The sequence below is a fragment of the Mandrillus leucophaeus genome, unplaced genomic scaffold (assembly GCF_000951045.1).
Source record: "Mandrillus leucophaeus isolate KB7577 unplaced genomic scaffold, Mleu.le_1.0 Scaffold465, whole genome shotgun sequence".
Lineage (NCBI taxonomy): Eukaryota > Metazoa > Chordata > Mammalia > Primates > Cercopithecidae > Mandrillus > Mandrillus leucophaeus.
In genome coordinates, this window is record NW_012104976.1 from 1,810,017 (window position 1) to 1,834,806 (window position 24,790).

At 41.2% G+C, this 24,790-nt stretch overlaps 1 protein-coding gene across 1 annotated transcript in view; it reads left to right on the forward strand.

Annotated features, from left to right (window-relative positions):
- FAT3 (FAT atypical cadherin 3) overlaps positions 1-24,790 on the forward strand; it is a 566,847-nt gene that overhangs the window by 420,879 nt on the left and 121,178 nt on the right. Inside the window, exons 4-6 of the mRNA XM_011995004.1 lie at positions 7,324-7,638; positions 10,399-10,609; positions 19,674-19,813. Coding sequence (XP_011850394.1) covers positions 7,324-7,638; positions 10,399-10,609; positions 19,674-19,813 — 666 coding nt within the window. The remainder of the gene's footprint in view (positions 1-7,323; positions 7,639-10,398; positions 10,610-19,673; positions 19,814-24,790) is intronic.

Consider the following 24,790-nt stretch of genomic DNA (forward strand, 5'->3'; position numbering starts at 1 on the left):
ATTCCAGCCTGGCAACAAAGCAAGACTCCATCTAAAAAAAAGAAAAAAAAAAAAGAAAGAAATCCTGTCATTTGTGACAACATGGATATACTTGAAGAACATTATGTTAACTCAAATAAAAAGATAAATGCCGCATGATCTCACAAATATGTGGAATCTAAAAAAGTCAAATTTATAAGAGTAGAGAGTAGAATAGTGGTTACTAGAGGTGAAAGAGGAGACAGGAGGGATTGGTAATAGGGAGATGTTGATGATCAAAGGATACGAAATTTCAGTTACGCAGGAGGACCGAGTTCGAGAGGTCTGTTTTACATCATGGTGATTATACTAATGGTAATAACAACATATTGTATACTTTAAAATTGCTAAGATACTAGTTTTTTGTTTTGTTTTGTTTTGTTTTTGAGGCAGAGTCTCACTCTGTTGCCCAGGCTGGAGTGCAGTGGTGTGATCTTGGCTCACTGCAACCACTGCCTCCTGGGTTCAAGTGATTCTCCTGCCTCAGCCTCCTGAGTATCTGGGATTACAGGCACGCGCCACCATGCCCAGCTAATTTTTTGTATTTTTAGTAGAGACAGAGTCTCACCATGTTGGCCAGCCTAGTCTCAAACTCCTGAGCTCAGATGATCCGCCTGCTTCAGCCTCCCAAAGTGCTGGGATTACAGGCGTGAGCCAATACACCCTGCCAGAGAGTAGATTTTAAGTGTTCTCACCACAAAAAAAAGTTATGTGAGGTAATGTATATGTTAATTAACCTGTTTTAGCCATTCCACAGTGTATACATATATCAAAACGTCATGTTGTATAAGTATTTGCAGTTTTTATCTGTCAGTTAAAAGAATTAAGTAGAGCTTTGTGAAAATTGAATCTATCAAACCACAATTGCGCTGCCAAACAAGGCACTGAGTTCCTCTTACCGAATATACCAAAACTGAGGCCATGTGATTGCAGGTCCAAATATGACAGAGGATTTAGGTCATGGGGGATTGTGAATTTGGTCAGAATCTGTGTTTGTTGGTTGGTTATGTGGTTGATCTCCCAGTTTGCCTGAAAAAGAGCTTGTTACCTAAAAGGTACTGGATAAATATTTTATTTATTCATTCAGCAAATATTTATGGGATGCTTACTACATTCTAGGCACTGTTGTAGATGCTAGGAATATGTTTGAACAAAATAGATGAAAATTCATTCTCTGTGGAGCTCAGGATCTAGTAAAAAGCAGATATGTGATAACCACATAAATGAAATACATAACATATTAGATAATGATAAAGTGTCAAGGACCAATAAAGTAGTTGCCCCTTTTCCATGGGGGATATGTTCCAAGATCCCCGGTGGATGCCTGAAACTGCAGATAATACCAAACCCTACATATGCTATTTTTTTTCCTATATATACATACCTGTGACAAAGCTTAATTTATAAATTAGGCTTTGTAATTTATAAGAGATCAACGACAATGATGATAGAGAAGAGTTATAACAATATATTGTCATAAAAGTTATGTGATTGATCTCTTTCTCTCTCTGTCTCACAAAATAACTTATTGTGCTGAACCACAGGTAACTGAAGTTGTGGAAAGCAAATCCAAAGATAGGAGCGGACCACTGTATAAAACAGGGAGGGGGATATGTAATATCTGAAGACGGATTTTCCATTATAAATACAGTAGCCTGGAAATAACCATTTGTGGTGAACTAATGGATGAGAAAAATGCTAGAGTTTAACTCTTCGGCTTAAAAATATTGAATATATTCTGAGACACTCTTATAATCACTGGGAACAAGGCAGTGGACAAGATCCAAGATCTCTGCTCTTAGGCAGTTTATATACTTATCTTCTACTTGGGGAAAGGAGACAACAAAAATAAATACATCAGGCAATTTCAGTGAGTGAGAAGTGTGCCCTCCCACCAGCTGCTATAACTTCAAAATTCTCAGTGTCTGACCATTTTTGGTCCTACGAAGCTCTTGTTTCTTCCAGGAATAGACTTAAAGACATGTTTCTTCTTGTAACTGTCCTGCCTTCTGGCTGTGCCTGGCATTCACAGACCACTGAACTATTTGTGGCTCTCTTTTTTTTATGTTTTATTTATTTATTTATTTATTTTTTGAGACACGGTTTTGCTCTTGTTGCCCAGGCTGGAGTGCGATGGCGCAATCTCAGCTCACTGCAACCTCCACCTCCCGGGTTCAACCAATTCTCCTGCCTCAGCCTTCTGTGTAGCTGGGATTACAGGCATGCGCCACCACACCCAGCTAATTTTGTACTTTTAGTAGAGACAGGATTTCTCCATGTTGGTCAGGCTGGTCTCAAACTCCCAACCTCAGGTGATCTACCCGCCTCGGCCTCCCAAAGTGCTGGGATTACAGGCGCGAGCCACTGCGCCCAGCCTATTTGTGGCTCCTTTTATTAGGTGGTAGCTGTTATCATTTAAAGAAATTAATCTTTCAGGCTTTGGATTAGTTGCTAGCACCACTAATTATTGGTTGACAATAAGAGCAGAAAATCTAGGTGAGGATGGTTCTCTGTTCTTTTGTGAGGTTGTAGCAAAGCAAGAGTACACATGGATCACCTCTAAACAATGCCGCATTTCTTGCATCCTTAATGAGAAATGATGCAGAAGAGGAGATGATGGATGGGGATTTGTCTCAGCTCATTTTGCTTTGGTCTTCACTGCTGCTACTCCTTTCATATGGGCTAATTCCAAGGGGGGTTTCAGGCCTAAAGTATCATGAAGTCTGAAGGCTGAGAATCTGATGGAATGATTGATGATGCCATTGATGATTCCATTAATCCTTGATGATTAATATTCTAGGCACAAATGTGGCAGGGCAGATGAATGGGTCCAGAGAAATAATAATGAAAATTAAGACTTTGAGGTTAGCAGTGTAGTTCAGTTCAGCAAACATTTATCGAGAGGACACTAGGTTTCAGAAAGGGATGAAAAAGCCAAGGTTCCTGCTTTTGAGTAGCTCACAGTGCACTGAAGGAGCCAGATATGGGAATAAATCATTTCAGGAGACTGGATGAATGTTCACAAAAGTGAGCACAGTTTGAGGAGTGGCTAAAAATCATTCTGCATCATCTTTTTTTTTTTTTTTTTTTGCTTATCTAGTTCCTTCGCCCAGGCTGGAGTGCAGTGGTGCGATCTCGGCTCACTGCAAGCTCCGCCTCCCGGGTTCACGCCATTCTCCTGCCTCGGCCTCCCGAGTAGTTGGGACTAGGCGCTGGCCACCTCGCCCGGCTAATTTTTTTGTATTTTTAGTAGAGACGAGGTTTCACCGTGTTAGCCAGGATGGTCTCGATCTCCTGACCTCGTGATCAGCCCGCCTCAGCTCCCAAAGTGCTGGGATTACAGGCGTGAGCCACCGTGCCTGGCTTGCAAAATCTTAATAATCTTTAGATTGGTAGTGTTCTCAGTTATGTAAAGTAGGTATAAACCTCAGAGTGCATGGTTAAAACTGTCCGCCTCTAGCTGACCCCCATAAGTAGAATCATAGCACTAGAAGCACTTAGGAGATTATATGTTCATTTTCATACAGAGGCCCTCAGTGTCTGAATGTTCTTTTCACTTATTGTCATAGGGAAGAGTTGTAGGTAAATGAATTCTTGATTTCATAGAATATTTATTTGTCACTCAGAGCTGTACCAGGTGCCAGAACATAACAATGAATAAGAGACAGTTCTCTTGATCTCAAATTGCTCAGTCTAGAAGGATTGAATGGAGACCAACAAGCTAATGGACACTTAAAATGCAGGATAATTAGTGTCCTAGAACTATGCACATAGTGGTATAGAAACATACTAAGGGCACCTACATAGGTCTGCAGGAGGCAGGGAATGGCTTCACAGGAATGTTTGGATTGAGGCTTCTAGAATGAGTCAAGTATATTCCTAGGAGAGGGCATTCCATGAAGACAAATGGCAGTGCAAAGGAATACAGCTATAAGAGCATGGCATGCTCAGGACCTCCTAAGCTCACCATGGAACTGAGCATAGAGGTGGGAAAGGGGCAGACAGTACAGGCTGATCATAAAGGTCGGCCGGATGCAGAAAGAATCCAGCCAGATCTTTGTCCTCAAGGAGCCCCTGAAGAGTATTACGCAAGTTAGTGACATGACCAGATTTATCACTCTACAACAAAGGCAAAGGCCGAAGGCAGGGAGGCCAGAAGGCTACTGTGGCCATCCAAGCAAGATGCAAGGGGGGCCTGTAATAGGGCAGTGTGGCAGAAGAGATTGGCATGGGGCGAGGGGTGTGTGTGATATACCTGTTGGTCCCCAAGTTCAGTTGGATATAGATAGTTAGACAGAGGAATGCCCAGGATTCTGGTGTGCACCAGTGCATGAGTAGATTGGGGTGCCATTTATTGAGACAATGGACATAGGAAAAGGAGGAGGATTGAGGGTATTGATTTCAGTTTGTGACTTTTGGGGTGCTAGGATCCAGAAAGTAGATTACTAGTAAATAGTTGACTATGTTGGTTTGGTGATCAGGAAACAGGCTTAGGCACAAGAGATACACATTGGAGAATTAACAGCATGTAGGTAGTAGATGAAACCATGGGTAAGGAGATGGAGGAATAATTGGCAAAAAGTCAGGAAAAGCAGTTTGGAGCTATGTTGTAAAGGGCCTTGAACCATCTCAGAAGGTTTTGCAAGGTGAGACTGCTTTGGGTAAAGAGACTGCTCGAGTAGGACCTGTATTAGAGCCTCATTTATTAAATAAACATGAATGGAGCATGTTCTGTGGCTTGACACAGGGGTGAGCACAGTGAGAAAACAAGCACAGTCTGTCTTTGCCCTTATGCAGTTTATCCACTTAAGTGGAGAATCATGTATTTAATTAATTTCCACAATGGTAAGTGCTACAAAAGAAAAGCATAGGGTGATTTAACAGTACAGAATGAGGGCGGGAAAGCTGACACTTGGTCCGTGGGGTCAGAGAAGGCAGCCTCAAGGAAGTGACATTTCAGCTGGACTTAAAGGGTGAGTAGGCAAGCTCCAGAGAAAGGATAGGGACAGCTCTCCAAAGAAAAGAGGACCTGAAGGATGCCCTCATGGCCTGAGGGAGCTGGGTGGTTGCGGTAACATGGTGACAAGTGACCCACTACGCATAGCACTCTTGAGAGACTCTTCAAGAGCTGTGCAGCTACCACACTTCCCGCCTGTAGGTAGACACCTCAAGGACTTGGGTTTGTAAATCCAGGTCTGCTTCAAAGAGAAGCATTTTATAGCAGCAGCATCCTCTAGTGAGCAGCAAACTGCTGCCAAGAGGGGCTCCTTTCCCTGGCAGCCACCTGGCCCTGAAGCAGCTCCAGAACACTGTCTCAGAGCCCATTGCAGGGCATTAATTGACAAGGAGGTGATTTTGTGCACAATGAAGACATTGAGAGTTGTCTGAATTTGGACAGGCTGCTCAAGCAGAAAAGAGAGGCAGAGTAGTTGAGCAGCCAAGAAATCAATGTGTTTGGTCAACACAGGTCACCTGGGAGTGTAACATTTGCATTCACGAGCAGCAGCAGAATGTGCCTCTTCAGAACTGGCATGTCAAGGAATTAGCTCAAGAGTCAGCATCCAACCTTGGCATATTTTGGTCCCGATGTGGTTCTTTTGTGAAACACAACAAAGCAATTGAGAAAATAACCTTGGAAGGAAACTTGATTGATTTTTCAAAGAAAGCAAAAACTCATATGAAAATTTATCTTAAGTCTATTAAAGCTATCCTCTTAGGCAGTTTGTAAGAGAAACTAAACTAGATTGCAATTCCATTTTGCAAAAAGCCTTTAATGTGTTTTCTCACATTTTTGGCCTTTGTTTCAGTTGTATCTGTCAGATTGTTTTATTAGGTGAAAAAATAGCAGACCAGCTGCTTTGATTTACTGTTGTTTTTCTCCTATTGATGCTGAGTGCATCATTATGTTCTTTCCAGCTTCCAAATACATATATGGAAGTAATAATCTGTTTCATTCAAGCTAATGATTTAAAGATTAAATATGGGTTCTTCCACTTTTTTTGTTAAACAGAACATTAAGAATTTCCAAAAGTTTAATACCTAGCTTTACCACTTATTAACAATGGTTTGTTTTGAGCCTCTGTTTTCTCATCTGTGAAATGGGAATAAATAAACCTGCTTCACTTACTGAAGAAGATGTTTTGGAAAGTGAATGAGATAATGCATGAAGGAGTGTGTTATAAACTGTGTCACACCATCCACATGTTAGGTATTAATATCATACTGATTATCACTATGACTAATAAGAAAATTATTCACACTAGGATGTAAAGTCTTTTTATATCTTCCATGAAAATTATTTATGTATGTGCTCTTTATTACTCTTTTCTGTCTCAATTTTCACAGGCACACATAAGAACAGCATCATAGTGACATGGGAAGGGGTGTACATCCCCCTCGCATTTTCCAGAGAGAAACAGAAAAGTATTTTGTGATTGTTAAAGACATCGTAATGTACTTAAAATCAGACATCAAACAGTGGAACATATATCACAGTTTTCCTTTTGTTCAATGACAATGTAAAAATCAAATCATGTGGAGATGTGTCTTAGCCTGCTCTGGTTGCTGTAACAAAATACCATAGGCTGGATGACTTAAAGAACAGAAATGTATTGTTCACAATTCTGGAAGCTGGGAAGTCTAAAATCAAGGCACTAGCAGATTCAGTGTCTAGTGATAGCTTGTTCCTCCTAGATGGCGCCTTCTGGCCATGTCCTCATATGGTGGAAGAGACAAGCAAGCCTTCTCAGCCTCTTTCGAAGGGCACTAATCCCATTCATGAGGGTTTGGGATCTAATCGCCACCTAAAGGCCCCACCTCCTAATACTATTGCATTGGAAATTGGGTTTTAACATATAAATTTTGAGGGGTCACAAACATTCAGACTACAGCATGAAGACTGGAAAGTCCAAGGTCAACATTCCAGCAGGGCTCATTTTGTGGTGAGGGCTCTCTTCCTGGCTTGCAGACAGCTACCTTCTTCTGTGTGCTCACATGGCAGGGAGAGATAGGATCTCTAGGGTTTCTTCCTCTTTTATAGGGACATTAGTTCTGTCAGATCAGGACATCCTTATGATCACATTTAACCTTAATAACCACACATGGGTGGTTAGAGCATCAACATGTGAATTTTAAGGGGAACACAATTCAGTCTCTAGAAAGATGAAAAAAGAGAGAAGAAAATGAATACTAGAAGAATTTGGATAGTATAGCATTGTTCATGCATTAAAAGAAACACCCATGGTTAACGTGTAATAGCAAGAATAATTTTTCTCCTTTCTGATCACATCATACTCTCTTTTTCAGGTGACTGTGACGGATGGTGGTCCCTCTCCAAAACAGTCAACCATCTGGGTGGTGGTTCAGGTTCTAGATGAAAATGACAACAAGCCCCAGTTCCCAGAGAAGGTCTACCAGATCAAGCTGCCGGAACGTGACCGAAAGAAGAGAGGAGAACCCATTTACAGGGCTTTTGCATTTGATAGAGATGAGGGCCCCAACGCAGAAATCTCCTACAGTATTGTGGATGGGAATGACGACGGAAAGTTCTTTATTGACCCTAAAACTGGGATGGTTTCTTCTAGAAAGCAGTTTACAGCAGGGAGTTATGACATCCTAACGGTAAGACCTTCCAAACTCCAGCAGCACGGCGGATGGGGGGAAGTGGTTATGTTCTTATTCGAGTATACTCCTTTGAGCAATAAATCTTTAGAGTAAAAAGTGAAACCACACATCTGTGGAAGGGTTCTTTCTGGGAGGCAAGTGCAGGTGAGAACTCTTGCCTGTTTCACTGATATTCTTAAATGACCAGACAATTTCCTTTGGTTGTGTCCTGTCAGCATTTTCCCCCATTCCCAGGCCACAGCCTGTTTCACCACATACTCAACCACTCTTTCTGCAGCCCTAAATCATCCTCAAAGTGCTGAACATAGATGTAAACTAAAGGTAGGGGAACAGCAGGGCAACACATCCTACCCATCACTGAACATATCTCTCACCATGTCCCCGTGACTTCCCATAGAAAACAACCTTGAAATTATCAACAATGAGATAGAGCATGGATATAGCTGTGTAAATTGTGAGACACAAATCACAATGATGTTTATTCCATCAAAACTGGGAAAACTCACGTATAAAGTGACTGAATTTTTTATTAAATTAGAAAAGTAAAAACAAGCATGAGAACCATCTCATGTGGAAACTTAAAGCTCCTGTATCTACATTGCCAGTGTGCTCCCCCGACCCCAACCACTTTAGCCAGGTAGTGCCTATTCCAGAAAGGCAGCTGGTATCCTTACAAGCAATGAGCGTGGTCCAGGGTCCCAACAACTACCAAAAGTTGACACCGGCTGGGCACAGTGGTTCATGCCTATAATCCCAGCACTGTGGGAGGCCGAGGCAGGCAGATCACTTGAGGTCAGGAGTTTCAGACCAGCCTGGCCAACATGGTAAAACCCCATCTCTACCAAAAATAAAAAAAAAATTAGCTGGGCATGGTGGTGCATGCCTGTAATCCCAGCTGCTCAGGAGGCTGAGGCAGGAGAATCACTTGAACCCAAAAGGCAGAGGTTGCAGTGAGCCGAGATCACATCACTGCACTCCAGCCTGGGTGACAGAGCAAAACTCTGTCTCAAAAAAAAAAAAAAAAAAGTCAGCACCATCCACCACTCTTCTCTTTGTCTTTATCTTTCTCTGCTAGGTCTGTCCTTTATTATTTTAAATGATGGCCTGAGTCTCTTGATTTATCCTTTCTTTCCTGTGGTCTAGATGTGGGTTCCTTGCTGTGCTCAGTTATGTGGCCAGAACAGTGGGCAGAGAAAAAAACTACAGTAAAACACCAGCTCTGTTTCTACTGTTAGGAGCTCTGATGTGCTATGTGCCATTGCAGGTGTGTGAGACTTGCAGTTTGGGAATCTTTGAGGACTGGATAGATTCAAGTGGATACTGTTGGTGTCCTGCCCAGCTCCCATTCTCAGACTGGTTTATCTGTCCCTCAACTGCTGCAAGTATTGGCTGTCAATGGCTCACAGCTGCCCTCTTCTCCAGAGAGTCATCCTTGGATGATTCTTGGTGAAAGAAAGTCTACATTCCCAGCCTCCAGTCTAGCAGCCCACAGCCATTGACTGACTGACACCCAGATACAAAAGTCCAATCCCCCTGCCTCAAGTTGGATTCAACTGTGGTGCAATTAATGGTTCAGAGCTCCCCATGGGATCCCTCCGGTCAGCCAGGACCACACCCTGATTTAACTCCCACCCTGCCCACCCTGATCTCTATTTCCTTTCACCTGAGAGCACTTCTCCCAAAAAAACCATTTGTACTCAAATACCTGTCTTAGCTCCTGGGGGAACCTGACTTAAGACATGTATCCTCAAGTTTTCTCACCCCACAGGGATATTCTAGGGCAAAGCAATCATTCATGAACACATAGCATGAGGGTGCTATGCATTGTCACTGTTTGGAAAGGCTGTAGCTATCAGTTATGTTCCTATAAATGTTATTTTTTAAATGCAATACTTGAAAGTCCTTTTAAAAATTTATTTTTATTTCTGTTTTGTTTTGGCCTTTGCTTCTTGGAGCTTTTGACCCTCCCATTTGAGTCCAGAGTTCATCTGGACTCTTCACCCTTCCCAGCTGGGTGGGGAGACTTGCTTCCTCAGCCCTTATATCAGCTAATTATGACCACAGAGGAGAGTCATTAGCCCTGTCCTCCCTTCCACGCTGCTTCCAGGGACTGTGCTATCGAGAGAGTTCTCTGTTACCTTTCTGCAGATGGCAAAACTGAAGGGCCTCAAGGCAGCTAGCTCCAGGCTGCTCCCTTTCCCAGCCCACTCTATCTTGCTCCTGGGATCCTGTGCTGCTATCAATCACAAAGAGCAGAAGGAAGGAGCTGAGAAACACAACCACACACTGCAAAACACAACTACGCACACACACATACACACACAATTCTGCACATATCATTCACACATATATAAGGTTTCACAATGCACTTTCTTCCCTTTCACATATCACCGCCAGAGGTGAGGCTCAGGATCATGCTATCAGGAATCAAATTAGCTATTTCTATTCATGTAACTATTATTCAGGGCCACAAATCACCACAAACTGTAAGTGCAGCATTTGTCTTTCAAGATGTCCATATCTGTAACGTTGACGGTGGTCCAGAGAGCCGCTGGCAAACGTGGTGCAAGGTCTACACATGGCTGAGTTGTTCCCCTCCATTCCCAAGCCTTTTCTCCCCAGAACTCTGCTCCTTTCTTCCCCTTTCTGACACTGTGTTGAAGATGGACCCTTGGCCCAGCAACATGAGTGACAGATCCAAACTCTACAACAATCAGAGGTCTGAGACATCTTTCTGTTCTCTCCCTGTGTGAGTAGATAAAGGCAGTGGACAATGGGCGCCCACAGAAATCCTCCACGGCCCGCCTCCACATTGAATGGATTAAGAAACCACCCCCTTCGCCTATACCACTGACCTTCGATGAGCCGTTTTATAACTTCACAGTCATGGAAAGTGATAGAGTGACTGAAATTGTAGGGGTGGTGTCTGTGCAGCCAGCTAACACCCCTCTGTGGTTTGACATAGTTGGTAAGTTCGAGTCTTACAGAGCAGTATCGTGCAATGTAATAATTGACTGAAGCAACTAGCAAAAAAAAAAAAAAAAAGAAAGAAAGAAAAAGAAAAAAGAAAGAAAGCAAAAAACTAACAATTAGTGCCAAGATTAAAATATGTATAGTGCTGGAATGCAAAAGAGCCAGTAAAATGAATAATCGACCTGTGCTTTCGTTCCAACTCTGTAGCTAAGCTGAACCGAAAGTGCTCTCTGGCTGGATTTTCCATAGTACGTTATTTACTGCAATCTTAATGTCTTTCTGTGTGTCATTTAAATTCTATTGTCACACTTGGCTAATCTCATTTCTAAATGTATTGATGGTACTAGACTTGCTGTCCTTCATTTCTCTCTTTTTCTTCACCTTTTTTCTGCATTCTGTTCTTTTTTTTTTCTGCTCCCGACTGCCCTGCTTCAAGGTGGCAAGCATGCTCGAGAGATGTTCTATATTCTACAGACAGCTTGTGGGCAGAACTGTTCAACAGAAGGTACCCTTAGTGCAAACACATTTGCTAAAATACAGCTATCCAATCTGCCTTTTACGGTTTTTTTTTTTAAGCAAATTGAATTACATCTTTCATAACTGCCTGTGACAGGCTGAAGTGCAGCCCACAGATTTCATATATGCCTCTAACAGCTATTGCGTTACTCGTATCCAATGACTTCCTTTGTTCGAGTTTGATAGGGTTTGGATTTTGGGGGGGTTTGTTTTGATTTTTGTTTCTTTGCTTTTGAGGTATGTGGGCTTTTTGTTGTTTTGTTTTTATCTTTTTGTAGGTTGGTTTATTTAACTGGGCCTTTTCCAATTGAAAAATAAATTAAAATATATTCCAGTCCCTCTGTTTTGCAGCGGTAGTCCCATTCATACACCAATAGCCCCATCAGGAGAGTCCCCTGGCTGTCGTCCACAAAAGGAAGGGCAGGAAATGGAACCTAGATATATAGCCAGTCAGCCTCCCCCGCAAGCTGAATAGAGGAAGCAGATGGAAGCATGCAGGATAGACCCTGGGAGCCAACCTTTAAATTCCTTGAAAGAAAGCAAGCAAGCACGCCAGGCTGCAAAAGGAAAGGGCAAAACAGCACTGTAGCCCTTGACAAACCAGCAGGGAGAGGCACTGGAGAGGAAATGAGTGCCGAGGACCGGGAAACAAAACAGGCTGTTGCTAAAACAGAGGGGAGAGTGTGTGTCGCCCAATCCGACACTGCGTTGAGCTAAAGCTGACTTCCCACGCTTCTCAGTGGGAGGCAGGGGATCCAGGAGAGAGTTGGTCTGGGGAAATCGTTTCCTTCCCTATGTCACTGCCTGGATAGGATGGGCAGGAACATGCCTCTCCCCCTAGGCATTGCTGTGCTTGGGATAAGCATTTAGAAAGTTCCACAACGGTTGTAACAAGGCACAGAAAAAGAATGCCCCATGGCCCGCAATCAAACCTCTGTAGAGAGTCCTCTGAACTTCCAAAAAGTAAAGAGCTGTTTTCTACATGTCTCATTTGATGGAATGACGGTGGAACGTTTTCGTTTTACTTACTTGGTATTAATCATGCCATCCTGTACACGGCCATCCTCACACCAAGCTTTCACTTCTCTCTTCATTCCTACTCAACATATTTGAAATGAAACTTCTTCTGATCCGTGAAAGGGGTCTCCACTTCTTTATCTTCTCAGTAACTTTTAGCTCATAAGATATTATCTGATGCAGTTTCTTCTTTCTTGGCACAACAAAGGGTTGCACGTAGTCATGGTCTGGTTGTCTGTACAGTCACCTTTAATGATTTCTTCACTTCCACCCCCAGTCAGAGTCACAGAAAGTGCAATTCAGTTCTAACAGTGCCACTAGTGCCAGGTTTCCAGAGACATGTGCAATAGTGATTTCTAGCCAGGCACAGTGGCTCACTCCTGTAATTTCAGCACTTTGGGAGGCTGAGGTGGGCGGATCACTTGAGGTCAGGAGTTCAAGACCAGCCTGTCCAACATGGCAAAACCCCGTCTCTACTAAAAATACAAAACTTAGCTGGACGTGATAGCGGGTGCCTGTAATCCCAGCTACTAAGGAGGCTGAGGCAGGAGAATTGCTTTAACCCGGGAGGCGGAGGTTGCAGTGAGCTGAGATTGCATCACTGTACTCCAGCAGCCTGGGCAACAGGGCAAGACTGTCTCAAAAAAAAACAAAAAACAAAAAACAAAACAAAAAAAAAATAAATAAATTAAAAAACAGTAAAAGAAAAAAAAGTGATTTCTTTTAAATAACCTAAAGGAGAGTGCAGCAGAAACCAAATAGGCAACAGAATGTCTAGTGTGCTGTCCTGAGATGAGATGAGTTACCCTTTCTCATCAGCCACTGATTTTTCTCCCTCCTCCTTGGACACTCCAGTTTCCAAGCACCTCTACAGCCAGACAGTGTCACATCTCTCCCTGGCATGATCCGTGCACGCAACCTGCTGACCCGTGGTACATCCCACCTACCACCTATGTGCCCCGGGATGCCCTCACTTGTAGTCTACTTTTGAAATCCTACTGGCATGCCTTTCTGTAATGGTCAGTCTCACCAGCTGCTTGACCCTAGTTATCAAGGTCAGGTTTGCAACTCTTCATCGTTCCTGCATGTGTGTGTGTGTGACTGTCTGTAGGTAAGCATGCCTAGCAGTACTGCATGTAACCTGATTTGCAAGTTTCTCATGTCAGCATGGTGAGTGTTGCTGTATTTTTTTCATTTGTGCTTATCCTGTCTCTACTCTTAACCCCTATGGTTAAGGCCCATGTGTCCTCATTCCTTCCTCCTGCCAATCTCTGTTGCTACCAACCCAGGAGGAGTGGAATAAACTATGGTGAGTGATGGAGATACCCCAGGCAGCCACTATGCTAACCCTACTGATGCCTCCTGGAACCTACTCAGAGTCAGTGTGACCTTCCACTGTGCTACCGGCCATGGCAACCTATGCACCTTTGACAAAATAGAAACATCACTGGTCCAAGAAGAGAGAGGCAGTTTACAGATGAGAGCCCTCCCTGGAAGGAGTCCCTTTAAGCTACCTTAAATATAGACCCAGGGTCCATCATCAAGAACATGGCATCAGTTTTCATGTTTCTTCATTGGTGTATTTCTAAATGCTACGCTCTTCCTAGAGATTCCCTTCAGTTTCAGGGCACTTGTAAGTTTCTGAATGAGGACCTACAGGGTTGTCCCTCTGGTCTGGATGCTTCCATCACAGAGATTTCACTGTAAATTGGGTAACATCTAGCCAAGCTTCTTTTCCAAATTGAACTTACTGGGCCAGATGCCCAAACAGAACATGATTTTATTTCCATCTCCACATCCAGCCAACAACATCTTGAAACACCAAATCTTTATTTCAGCGCAGAAGTAAAATCCTTTTCCCAGGTGCTGGTTGCTTCAGTATCGATACGGTCCACGTTCCACCAAATCCGCCTTTTGAAAATCTTTCTAATCCATCAGAGTCATTTTTTCTCAATCTGCTGACAACATCTTTCCCCCTCTCTAAATACCTATTGTTTCCTTTATCATATTCAGATGTTTTATTCTCGCTTTCAAGATTTCTTGCTTATTTATCTTCGGCCGTGGAAACTCTCATCTCTTTGTTCCCTTCCTCCTTACCTAAGCATCTTTTCTGGCCAAGCTAACATACAGGGGAAAGAGGGAACATTGTGCCTCAATGCTTAAGAAACATAGCAGTGAATGCCTGGAATAGGCACTAGGTATGTAATGTCAGCATGGATCTGAAATGAGGTCTCAGGTATAAGTATGGGCCTTGCAAAGGTAAATACTCTATGACTCTTCCAAGGGAGTGAGGATTTGGTTCCATTTTAGACCTAGTGCATGCAGACACCTAAAGAGACACTGAGTTACAGAGAAGACATCATCTTGGCATGGCACTTACAGCTTACAAATGCTATGACTAATAAATTCTCATTAAGTGAGCAGAAATCGTGTTTCAGCATGCTTTTCCCCTGAGAGTAAAGTCGCCTCATTTCTGCATTTCCAAATCAACCCAAATCTTGCTTAACTGCATGTCTTTGCCTCCCACCATGATATGAATTCACAAAAATGGGGTAGCGAGCAAGGTTTTGTTACCAAGCCTGGACCCTTGCATCGAAGATCTGTCACACACTTTCTTGTGCCTCCAAGGAGACCACTGCTTACAATGTTATGCAGTGAGACTTTTCAGCTTCCAGAAACAGAAGCCCTACTTGTAACTGAGTTAAGAAAGCTGTAATTAAAAGGAAACATAATAAAGTTCAGCTGTTCTGCGTTTAAACAGCCCAACGCACAGCATGTTCCTTCTCTGTGTTAAAAGGGAAAGAAACTGAAGGGAACACAAATAACCCATAATCCTTTGTGGCTTTATCACATATCTTCACACTTCTCAGGGGACTATGATTTCAACTCCACAGCTCCTTGATTTACAGACTCTCTAATGTGCATGCAATCTGGTTCACAGTTCAGTCCCTGTATCTTTATTCTGTTGGCAAATATTGGAACAGAGAAGGCCACCTTTTTTACGTACCTCAGACAGTTCCTCTTTACCTGCAGATGGGTGGGGGGTGCTGTCACCCATTTTTTAGCTTTTCACCTGACTTAGGCTACAAAAATAGTTTTCTTTGTAAATCGTAAGCACCTAAAATATCTTTCTTTATCTCACCTACCGTAAGGCTGCTCTTTGAAAATGATTCTCCGTTGGTGAGTGATAGCACGTAGTTCCAACTCAAGTTGAAATGTCTTTCTGTGTTGCAGGAAGGCTGCTTTTACCCTTCATTTGTCATAGGTTCCTTCAAACTTTGGGCTCCAGGCTGCTGCTGTGTCATAAGCTTTTGCCTGTCTTTATTGAACCTTGTCCCCAGCGGAGCCATCGCCATTTAGAGATGAATCAAGTAGGCCAGTTGAAGTCTCTGGTAGCACTAGTAGAGCCTTGTTCTTCAGCTAGAGCTTGGAAACCTCTGGGTCTTCCCTAATCAGGTGGCTGTATTTCTCTAACAAAAGACTCTTACCCAGTGATATGGAGAGAAACCATGTTCATGCGTTATTTCTATTACAACTGCTCCTGCATCAGGGTGACCCTTGCTCCAAGTTATTCAACTGATATCAAACACTTCATTTCCCCTATTCTGCCCCTTTTCCTTAATTTGATCCCAAATAAGCCTCTCATTTTTCCATAGCAACAGTCTGGTCCATAGGAGCACATCTGAAGAAACTTCAGAAAAATAAGGAGAAGCCTAGAAACACTTTATATACTATTAACGGTTTTAAGAAAATGAATTTTAAACTCGATTCTAGAAGGGATTTTCTTTCCGACCACTTTTTCCTGACCTTCGCCTGGTGTCCCCTGTCTTCCAAGTAAATATCCTTTTCAGCCAGGTACTGTGCTTGCTTTCATTTCAAGGCAGAAAATTAGGGGAAAATGGTAATTAGTGTTTAGCATTTTCAAGATCAAACCATAACTGGTGTTTAGCATTTTTTCTTAATTTCAGTGTACATGCTGAACCTGAATCAACAGCTTGTGCACAACTCCCTGAATTCATTGAGAGTCGGCAGCTCCGTGTTCTGGAAGCTGCTCACATAACACCTCCCCCTTGGTGACAACTAGATGTGGGCTGGTATTTTTACAATTAGGCATGGAGTGGAATAGAATCATATGCTAGGGGAGGTACCTGGAAGCTTCTCTAAAGGGGAAGCTGTGTGATTCTCACCATTGGGTGTCTTTATGGAGGGACAGAGGTGCTTCGTACCCTTCTTTAAAGAAAAACTAGAGTGAATCATGGCCCAGCTCCAATGCCCAGCACATTTAAGCAGTAGCTGCTGGCTCAAAATATTTCCACTTATGTCCCATCTTTAAAGCCTTTTAGGACATTCCTACTTGGGATGTTTAACTTTAGAATCCAATAGAAATCCAGTGTGCTTCATCTGCTCTTTGTTTACTCTATTACACCTGTCTTGACCAAAAATGGTCAAAGAGATATGTCCCTAATGTGAATTATCTGTTATGTGGGCTGTTCACAACCTTGCTTTTAACCATCTCTGCCGCACACCCCTGCAGCAATGCTCAGGCTGTGACTTTTCTAATTTCCCACTTTGTTGAAACTCAGACCAGCTCTGCGGTGTCCTCCCTCCTCCCCACGTTTTGTTGAGCCTAACGCTGCTGCACCAAACACACTCTGGCTTTGCATGTTCTGTTACTGGCTCTGAGGAAGCACACCTTGTTTAAGTGGAATGCTGCTAGCAAAAATGGACTCCTTGCATTTGATATTCTCACTCTGGACGATTTGGATATGGTTTCCTATGAAAATAAAATCACTTTCAGGCTAAAAGGGAGCCTGAAAAATGAGACCTGGGGGAGAGATATGGAGTCGTTTATGAAATGGGATGCTTAAGTGGTAGGTTATTAAATTGTGTGAGGGTTGATGGTAAACTGCTGGTCTAGATTCTGTGTCCCTTGTCAGAAATTCATTTTAAAACTCATGGAAGATTTTGTTGTACATTAAATCTTAGTTTAACTAGGAACAAATGTCCTGGAAATGAGTGTCCGAGGCTGCTAACTATATTGGTAAACTGAGAAACATAGTTTGTAGGCTCTCCCTCAAGTGCTCTTGGCTCTGCTCTTCTAATGGTCTATCTCCCCTGTCCCTTTGGAGGTTTCTGTTCTAAAGAATTTGAGGGAGATACACACATACACATACACACACAAATACATATATGAACACACACAGAAAGAGAGAAAACTGTAAAAAAAAAAAAAAAACCCCATAAAATTAGCCAAAAATGTTATTTGATATGAAAAACGACTAAGAAAAAGCACACACTCTATATGCCATATGTAAATGTTATGCCACTAAGTGCATGAGATGATTATGTATTTTCGTACAGGTCCCTGGGGAAAATGTGAGTCAAAGTCAGTGAAACAGAGCAAATTGGACTGCCCCATTTAAACAGTAACTCAAACTCAAACTATGCTTGCTGGTTCTCTAAAATGTATTTTTAATCATCTTTAAACTGGAGCAAACTAAAGTTTTATAATTTGCATAATCTTTATTTTGACTTGACTCACACATTTTCACATTTAAAAATAATCAACATTAGAGGATGACTCCTTTCCCCACCTCCAAATAATATCATGACCCTAAGATTTAAGAAAGTTAACATTTTGGTAAAGAAAACATTCTAAATGGAATTTAAAATGGGATTTAATACCCACTAGAAACAACCTGAGAAGTTGCATTCTCATCTTTCCTTCCATACAGGACTTATGAGGCAATTTTATGACCTTTCTTTGAAAGTTTCCATGGCAAGTTTTTTCTCAGAATGTACCGCTTAATAGCAAATGATCATGTTGTTGTTGTTTTTTTCTCTTGTTCATGAAGATGGTTTTTCACGACACTCAAATCAGACTTCCATTTTGTTTCATGTTGTTATCAACATGAAACATTCCCTTTGAATAAGAAATGGTAATGACCTAAGGCTTGCTCCCCTTTTCAGCCTAGACTCCCCCTTCTCTCCTTATCCTAGCTTCAAACAATTTTTTTGGAGTTAATATTTAGTGCTCCTCATCAAATCAATTAAAGATATTAATTGGAAAATGAGTCTCTTTTTAGATGAAGTTTTTTAAAAAGTATATAATCTCCGAGCAATTCTCTGATACTCTCATCTCTCCATAACTTTAATTAAATGTCAAGGGCAATTATATTCTCTCTTGCAATTAAATAATCTTAAGTGTATATGACAGCAGCAAGTAATAAGTATTTGAAATATATATATGGCCAGGTTTTTTTTTAAGTAAACCATATTATTTATTTCATGTCATTGTACATCAGATTCTAGTAATTCAGGTAAAATTCTCCTTCCCTTAACTCACTATTCATAATTGTTATATAAAAGTAATACATTGTACTGTTCATTGATCAGCAAAATGAAATGCAAAGAATGTGGAATGTAAAAATAAACCAAAGTTAGTTTTCTAAAATATGAAATTCAATAAATACATTGCCACATATGCTGTAGTTAAATAAAATTACTGTCTGAGAACAAAATCAACACCATGAAATTTCAGGCCAAAAGAAGCAGAGCTTGTGAACATACACTCATGCTTAATTAAAATTATTCCAACATTCATACCATTATTTTTCTCCCCCTCAAAAAAAATCTTTCATTTTGGGAAGATCATAAACCACACTTTGGTTGCCAGAGGTGGAAACATCAGCAGTGATTTCAACAACGGCAATATTGTCTTAAGCACATCACTCACAGACTGTGAGTTACATGTGGCCAGGGGGTTGAGGGGAAAGTAAAGTTTTCTAAACTTTCATGTGAATTGTTTTGTAATTTGGTGTCATATAAGCCAATGTTTTCTTCTACTTCTTTCCCAATTTTATTTTGTGACTCTCCCTAGGCTTTCTGCCTTTTTAGGAGAAAAATAATTTACACTACCAAGATGGCAACAAAAGTATTTCTATAAATATCCCAGCTCACAGATATAGAATTTTTAATATGAAATTTTTTTTGCTTTTTTTTCTTTACTGTTTAGAATTCATAATTTTATTTCTGACATTTAATTAAGGGAATCTGAATTCTAGCAGCCAAATGTTTACCATCAATCCTGGAATAGATTTTAAATGTGTACTCATTCTATTAATAATAATTGGACTATTTATTTACTTAGAATTTAATCTACTTTGGAAAAAACAAAAAGATCTACAAATTTCTAATGGTGAAGCCACAAGAGGTTGAAGGGCCTTTAGGTTTCTAAATATTTAATGGGGTCAGTTTATGCTTCACTACTTTAACATTTACTGCTGAGGTTTTTCTTTGCAATACATTCCTTTTTTGTGACATTTGTTATGCATTGTAGAGGCTGTGTTTTGAACTATGAATCAAGTTAGAAATAAAGAGGTCCCATTTAAGATGTACAAAATTGAGCCATAGGGATGCCTATCAAAAAAATATTTCTGTATAAGAGCTCTCTTTAAAGATATATGATATAATACATGTAACAAGTTCTCAGATTTGCTAATTTCATGTTTCTGTGAAATCATCAGGGGGGAATTTTGACAGCGCTTTTGACGCAGAGAAGGGTGTTGGGACAATTGTCATCGCAAAACCTTTGGACGCAGAGCAGAGGTCCATCTATAATATGAGTGTGGAAGTCACTGATGGGACAAATGTTGCTGTCACTCAGGTGAGATGTTAAATTACTGAATAGCAGGAATGCTGAAATAGCTGCCAAAGTCAGGGGTGCAAGCAATGAAAAAAAAAATGTAATGGAAGTAGTAAATTATGTCCATGGTTTTCTAGTGTTTACAAAAACCATTTTCAAGAACAATTAAGAAAAGGGATTCTGTAGATGATATCATAGGACTTAGCTGCCGCTTTCAAGAAGTTGTGATTGATCATGCATGGAAAAGTGATGCGTGTTTGTTTCCTGATCATCTACTGTAGATTTTTCTGTTTGACAATAAAGTCAACTTTCCTTGAATTTACAAAGAGGAGGACATCTATTTTACTTGAGTTAACACACCATGTTATTCTTTACCTCTTCATTTTTTTTTTTTTTTTTTTAGTCACAGAAAGTTATAGCTAAAGAATACCTAAGAGTCCAAATTCATTTATAGACTTAGATAAGCTAAGTAGTGTATCCAAGGTCATGCAGCCTTAGTAAAGAAAAAGGACTGGGATCTAGGTGTCCTGATTCTCTTCTGCCATTCTAGCCTCTTTATCCTTGCTGTTTATATAGTAGAACCCCTTGGTTGTGGTGAGAGGTTAAAAACACCAGTGGCTGGACCCCAACCACAGAAATCCTATGTGATTATGATATGCAGCCAGGGTCAAGGACCACTCCTCATACTTTGCAACCTGAGCACATGTGAAAGGGCATTGAGAGCAGGAGGAAAAGAAAATCTTTGGACTTCTCATGTGGCTCAGTACATCTTTCTGAGACTAGCACAGTGTTACATATCAATATGAGGCAGACTTGTACTAAATAAGAGAAGATTTTGTTGTCTTATTTTTTAGCACCAGAGACTTAGGCCAGTTATGGCAGAGAGCTGGCACATATGCATATGCTGAAACCCCTCTCTTAGTCCCTGCTGAGCTCTGAGGTTCCTCTAACCCCAGAAGGCATCACTAATTCATCAAGGCCCATTTTTCTGCTGAGCCCAGATGTGTCCTTAGAATCTTTCTGAACACAATGCTTCAGGTAGTGAAGATGAAATTTTTGCCAACCCTGAAGCAAGCGTTGATTCATCTTAAATATGATGTAAGCATTTACAACTATGTTGTTTTAAAAAGAAGAGAGGATGAATATTTCATGTGTTTGCCTAGCCAGCTGCCTCTTAGTTTGAGACTATTTGAAAAATATAATGAAACTCTTTCCTTTGAATCTGTTTATAATCAAAGAATGGTAGAATTTGAAGAAAACAATAGGGTTCATTTTAGTATAACTCCTTTACTTTTCATTTGAATAAACTAAAATCTTAGAGAGGAGAAGTGACTTGCACATAATACAGCAGCCAGTGTGAAACAATTTCTGATCCTCCAACCTGCATCCTTTCCCAGTAACTAGGATGATCATATGACCCTGTTTGCCTTAAAGAGTCCCATTTATGTCTGTGGCATTGGCATAATTATTCTCCTTCCCTTAACTGACTATTCATAGTTGTTATATGAAAGTAATATATTGTTCATTGATCAGCAAAATGAAATGCAAAGAATGTAGAATGTAACAATAAACCAAAATTAGTTTTCTAAAATATGAAATTCAATAAATACAGCCACAGAAATCCTATGTGATTCTGACATGCAGCCAGGGTCAAGGACCCCATTAACTCTCAAAATTGCCCCATTTGGGATGATAAATTATATAGTCACCCTATCGAAAACAATGCTGTTCCAGGGTATTTTCAAGGCTAAAATATAGACACATGGAAAGAACCCATGGCTGGGGTGTTATGAGAACCACACAGTCCAAAAGCACGCCCCCAAAGACTAATACAAAACAACCCACCTGCTGTATTGCTGTCTTAAGTGTTAATCCATTTTAAATGGGAATTGAAGTTTTAAAAATTAGCCTTGTCTTAGCATATTCAACCTTGACTTTTTAGTGCCACTTAAAAACATAAGACATATTTGAGTAAAATATAAATAAAGCCTGAAACCATATTCATTTCCAGACTTTTCTCCAGAGTTTCATACCAGTTGAATTAAATGGTATTCAGTGTGCCCAGAATACCATTATGGATATTTTAAAAATTGAATATTTTTAGAACAAGTGAATGAATAGTAGATACATATTCAGCAGAGTCTACGCAGCAGATATGCTGGATCTCCAAAGCACAAAACTAATTCATGTTAACAACAACAAAAATTATCAATGATACTTTTACTTTAGAATTTTATTAGAACCAGATGAGAAATCATTTAACAGCATTTGTTCCACAAATATCTTTAGAGTTCTTACCATGGGCTAGGAGCAGTTCTAGATGCTAAGTACTAAGGTCACAGTGATTCAGAGTTTTAAATCCAGGTGACTGACATGCGCTCATTTTTTTCAAGTTAATATGGAAACATGTATTACGAAACTTTGAGCGTACACACCGTTTGAGTCCTGTTTTTGTTTATTTTGTTTCTGACTTGTATACAGTTAGGCTTATCTCCAGGGCTGTCTAGAAGGAGTTAGAGAATTAGGTGAACTTTGAGGCACCTTTTGGTAAGGCCAAGATAAGGAAGTTAATAAAGGATGCCAAGAGATTTTCTTGTCAAAAGCATTCAAGTCACTCTGTGTCTCCAGAGTCATGACCTTTGTACGAAGTGGGAACTAAGAGTTTCCAAAGTACATACCTGTATGTCATTGGTATTACCATCAGGAAGTCATTACTCTGTCTACTGAGCTATCTTAGGGCCTGACCACCTCACCAGCCCCTGCCAATCCAGGCCTCTCTCGTATTTACCACAGCTTTCCCGGCGGTGGTGGTAGGAGTGCTTCTCTGAATTAGTCAGCACCCTCCATGTCAAGAACACTTTTACAAAAGGATGTTTTGGGAAAGGCATTCCGGATTTCTTTTAGAAACCATGAAAGCATGTTCCCATGCATGACCCTGGGCAACTTAATGATTCTACCATCAAACAGATAACCTTCACCATATAACTAAATAAATGTCCTGTAGCCCCAAAACACCTGTTCAGTTTTCCTGCGGGAACTTTTCTCTGCTTTGTTCATTTGGAATAATAAAACATGATATGACAGGGCTTCAAGTCATCCATAAACAACATGTTGAACTTGGCTTCACAAATGTCAAATAAATCAGATCCTCAGTGATTCTGTGTCCACATGAAAACCCTTCCTTCACCTTCAGTTTTGTCCTATTCTCCCAACTCTCACAGGATTCTTGTGCCTCAGAGCTACAATATCTAATGATAAACATCCTTTTCTTTACTGAGATTCCTTAGTGTGAGCACAAAACATAAGAAGGTCCTGTGGGTTTTAGGCTGAAAAGATTCCAGTGAACTAAACGTAAGAATACAGCATCCCAACATTGACAAAAACCTCCTAGCAAGATGGACAAGGGCCTCTGCATAAACTAGTTCTTTATTTTGTAGGGGATATTATTATGCTTTTTGTAATACAATGTTAGTATTTGGCAACATGGGCTTTGTAGCAGGTAATTTTGCATCCCAATCTCCACTCTGCCACAAAACAGATGAGTCACCTCAAGCAAGTCACCTAACTTCTCTGCACCCTGGTCTTCTTGTTTGGAGGTGCCAATACCTACAACATGGGAGTTGCTATGAGGATTACATGAGTTTATGCATGCAGAGTATCAGCATGAGGTCTAAATGTAGTAAGAATTCAGTTAATAGTAGCTACTGCTGCTACTGTTATTATTCCCATCACCTGTTAGTTTCTCTGAGGCACACATGGGATTTACCTCAGATGAAGTGCCTCAGATGAAATGGAAGATCCAGTGGCTGCATCCCCGTCCTTTAGTGAGGGCTATTCTGGATACTTTCTGACTTGTTCTGGGGTGGAAAGTGCAAGACAGTGCCTTAAGGCACCCTCAGTGCACATGAGGTAGAACTTGTCAAGGGCTCTGTGGCCACACCAGGCCAAAGGTATCTTAGTGGGCTTTTCCCAGTTCCTCATGTGCCATGCCAGGATGGCTGCCTTTGGTGGCTCTGTAATAGTCTTCTCTTTGCCTAAAATCAACTGGCATTTTTTAGTGCTCGCTGTGTCCCGAGAACTATCCCAAGTTTTAAAAGCTTATTCATTCTCTACACTACTAATGTTGTGGAATGATAGCAGATAGTGCATGAACTGGCACCGGAATTAGCAATTTCCTGAACCGAAGAATGACTAATGTTCACTGGAGTGATTTTAAACCAGCACCCTGATGCCTTCTTATCCAGACCCCTGCCCCACTTCAAATCCTGCTATCTCTAACAAACCCGTGCAAATCAGGACCTAGTTATACAAACAACTTGAACCCTACAAAACAGTTTGCGTTCCTAAAAGGTCCTTGAAGCCCATGAACTTGTTAGTAAATTTTGGCATGTGTATATGTTTTTCTAGAGAGAAAGTCCATAATTTTCATCAGATGTTCAAATGGGTATGTGATCTAAAAATGGTTAAGATAAACTAACTCCTTAACACTTTTTTTTTCAGCCAGTAACTCTAGTTGAAAATTTCAACATGCAGCCCCCAGCACTCCCTGGGAAACATATGCACATACCTGGGGGAATCATTGTCCTCTGAAGGCTCCCCAGCTCTGTCACTGGGCTTGCCTGTTATCCATAGTGTTTCAAAGCACTATTGTTCTGGGTTAAGGAGGACTGTTTGGGGCCGGGCGCGGTGGCTCACGCCTGTAATCCCAGCACTTTGGGAGGCCGAGGCAGGCGGATCACGAGGTCAGGAGATCAAGACCATCCTGGCGAACACGGTGAAACCCCATCTCTACTAAAAATACAAAAAAAATTAGCCGGGCGTGGTGGCGGGCGCCTGTAGTCCCAGCTTCTAGGGAGGCTGAGGCAGGAGAATGGCGTGAACCCGGGAGGCGGTGGAGCTTGCAGTGAGCTGAGATCGCGCCACTGCACTCCAGCCTGGGCGACAGAGCGAGACTCCGTCTCAAAAAAAAAAAAAAAAAAAAGGAAGGACTGTTTGTCC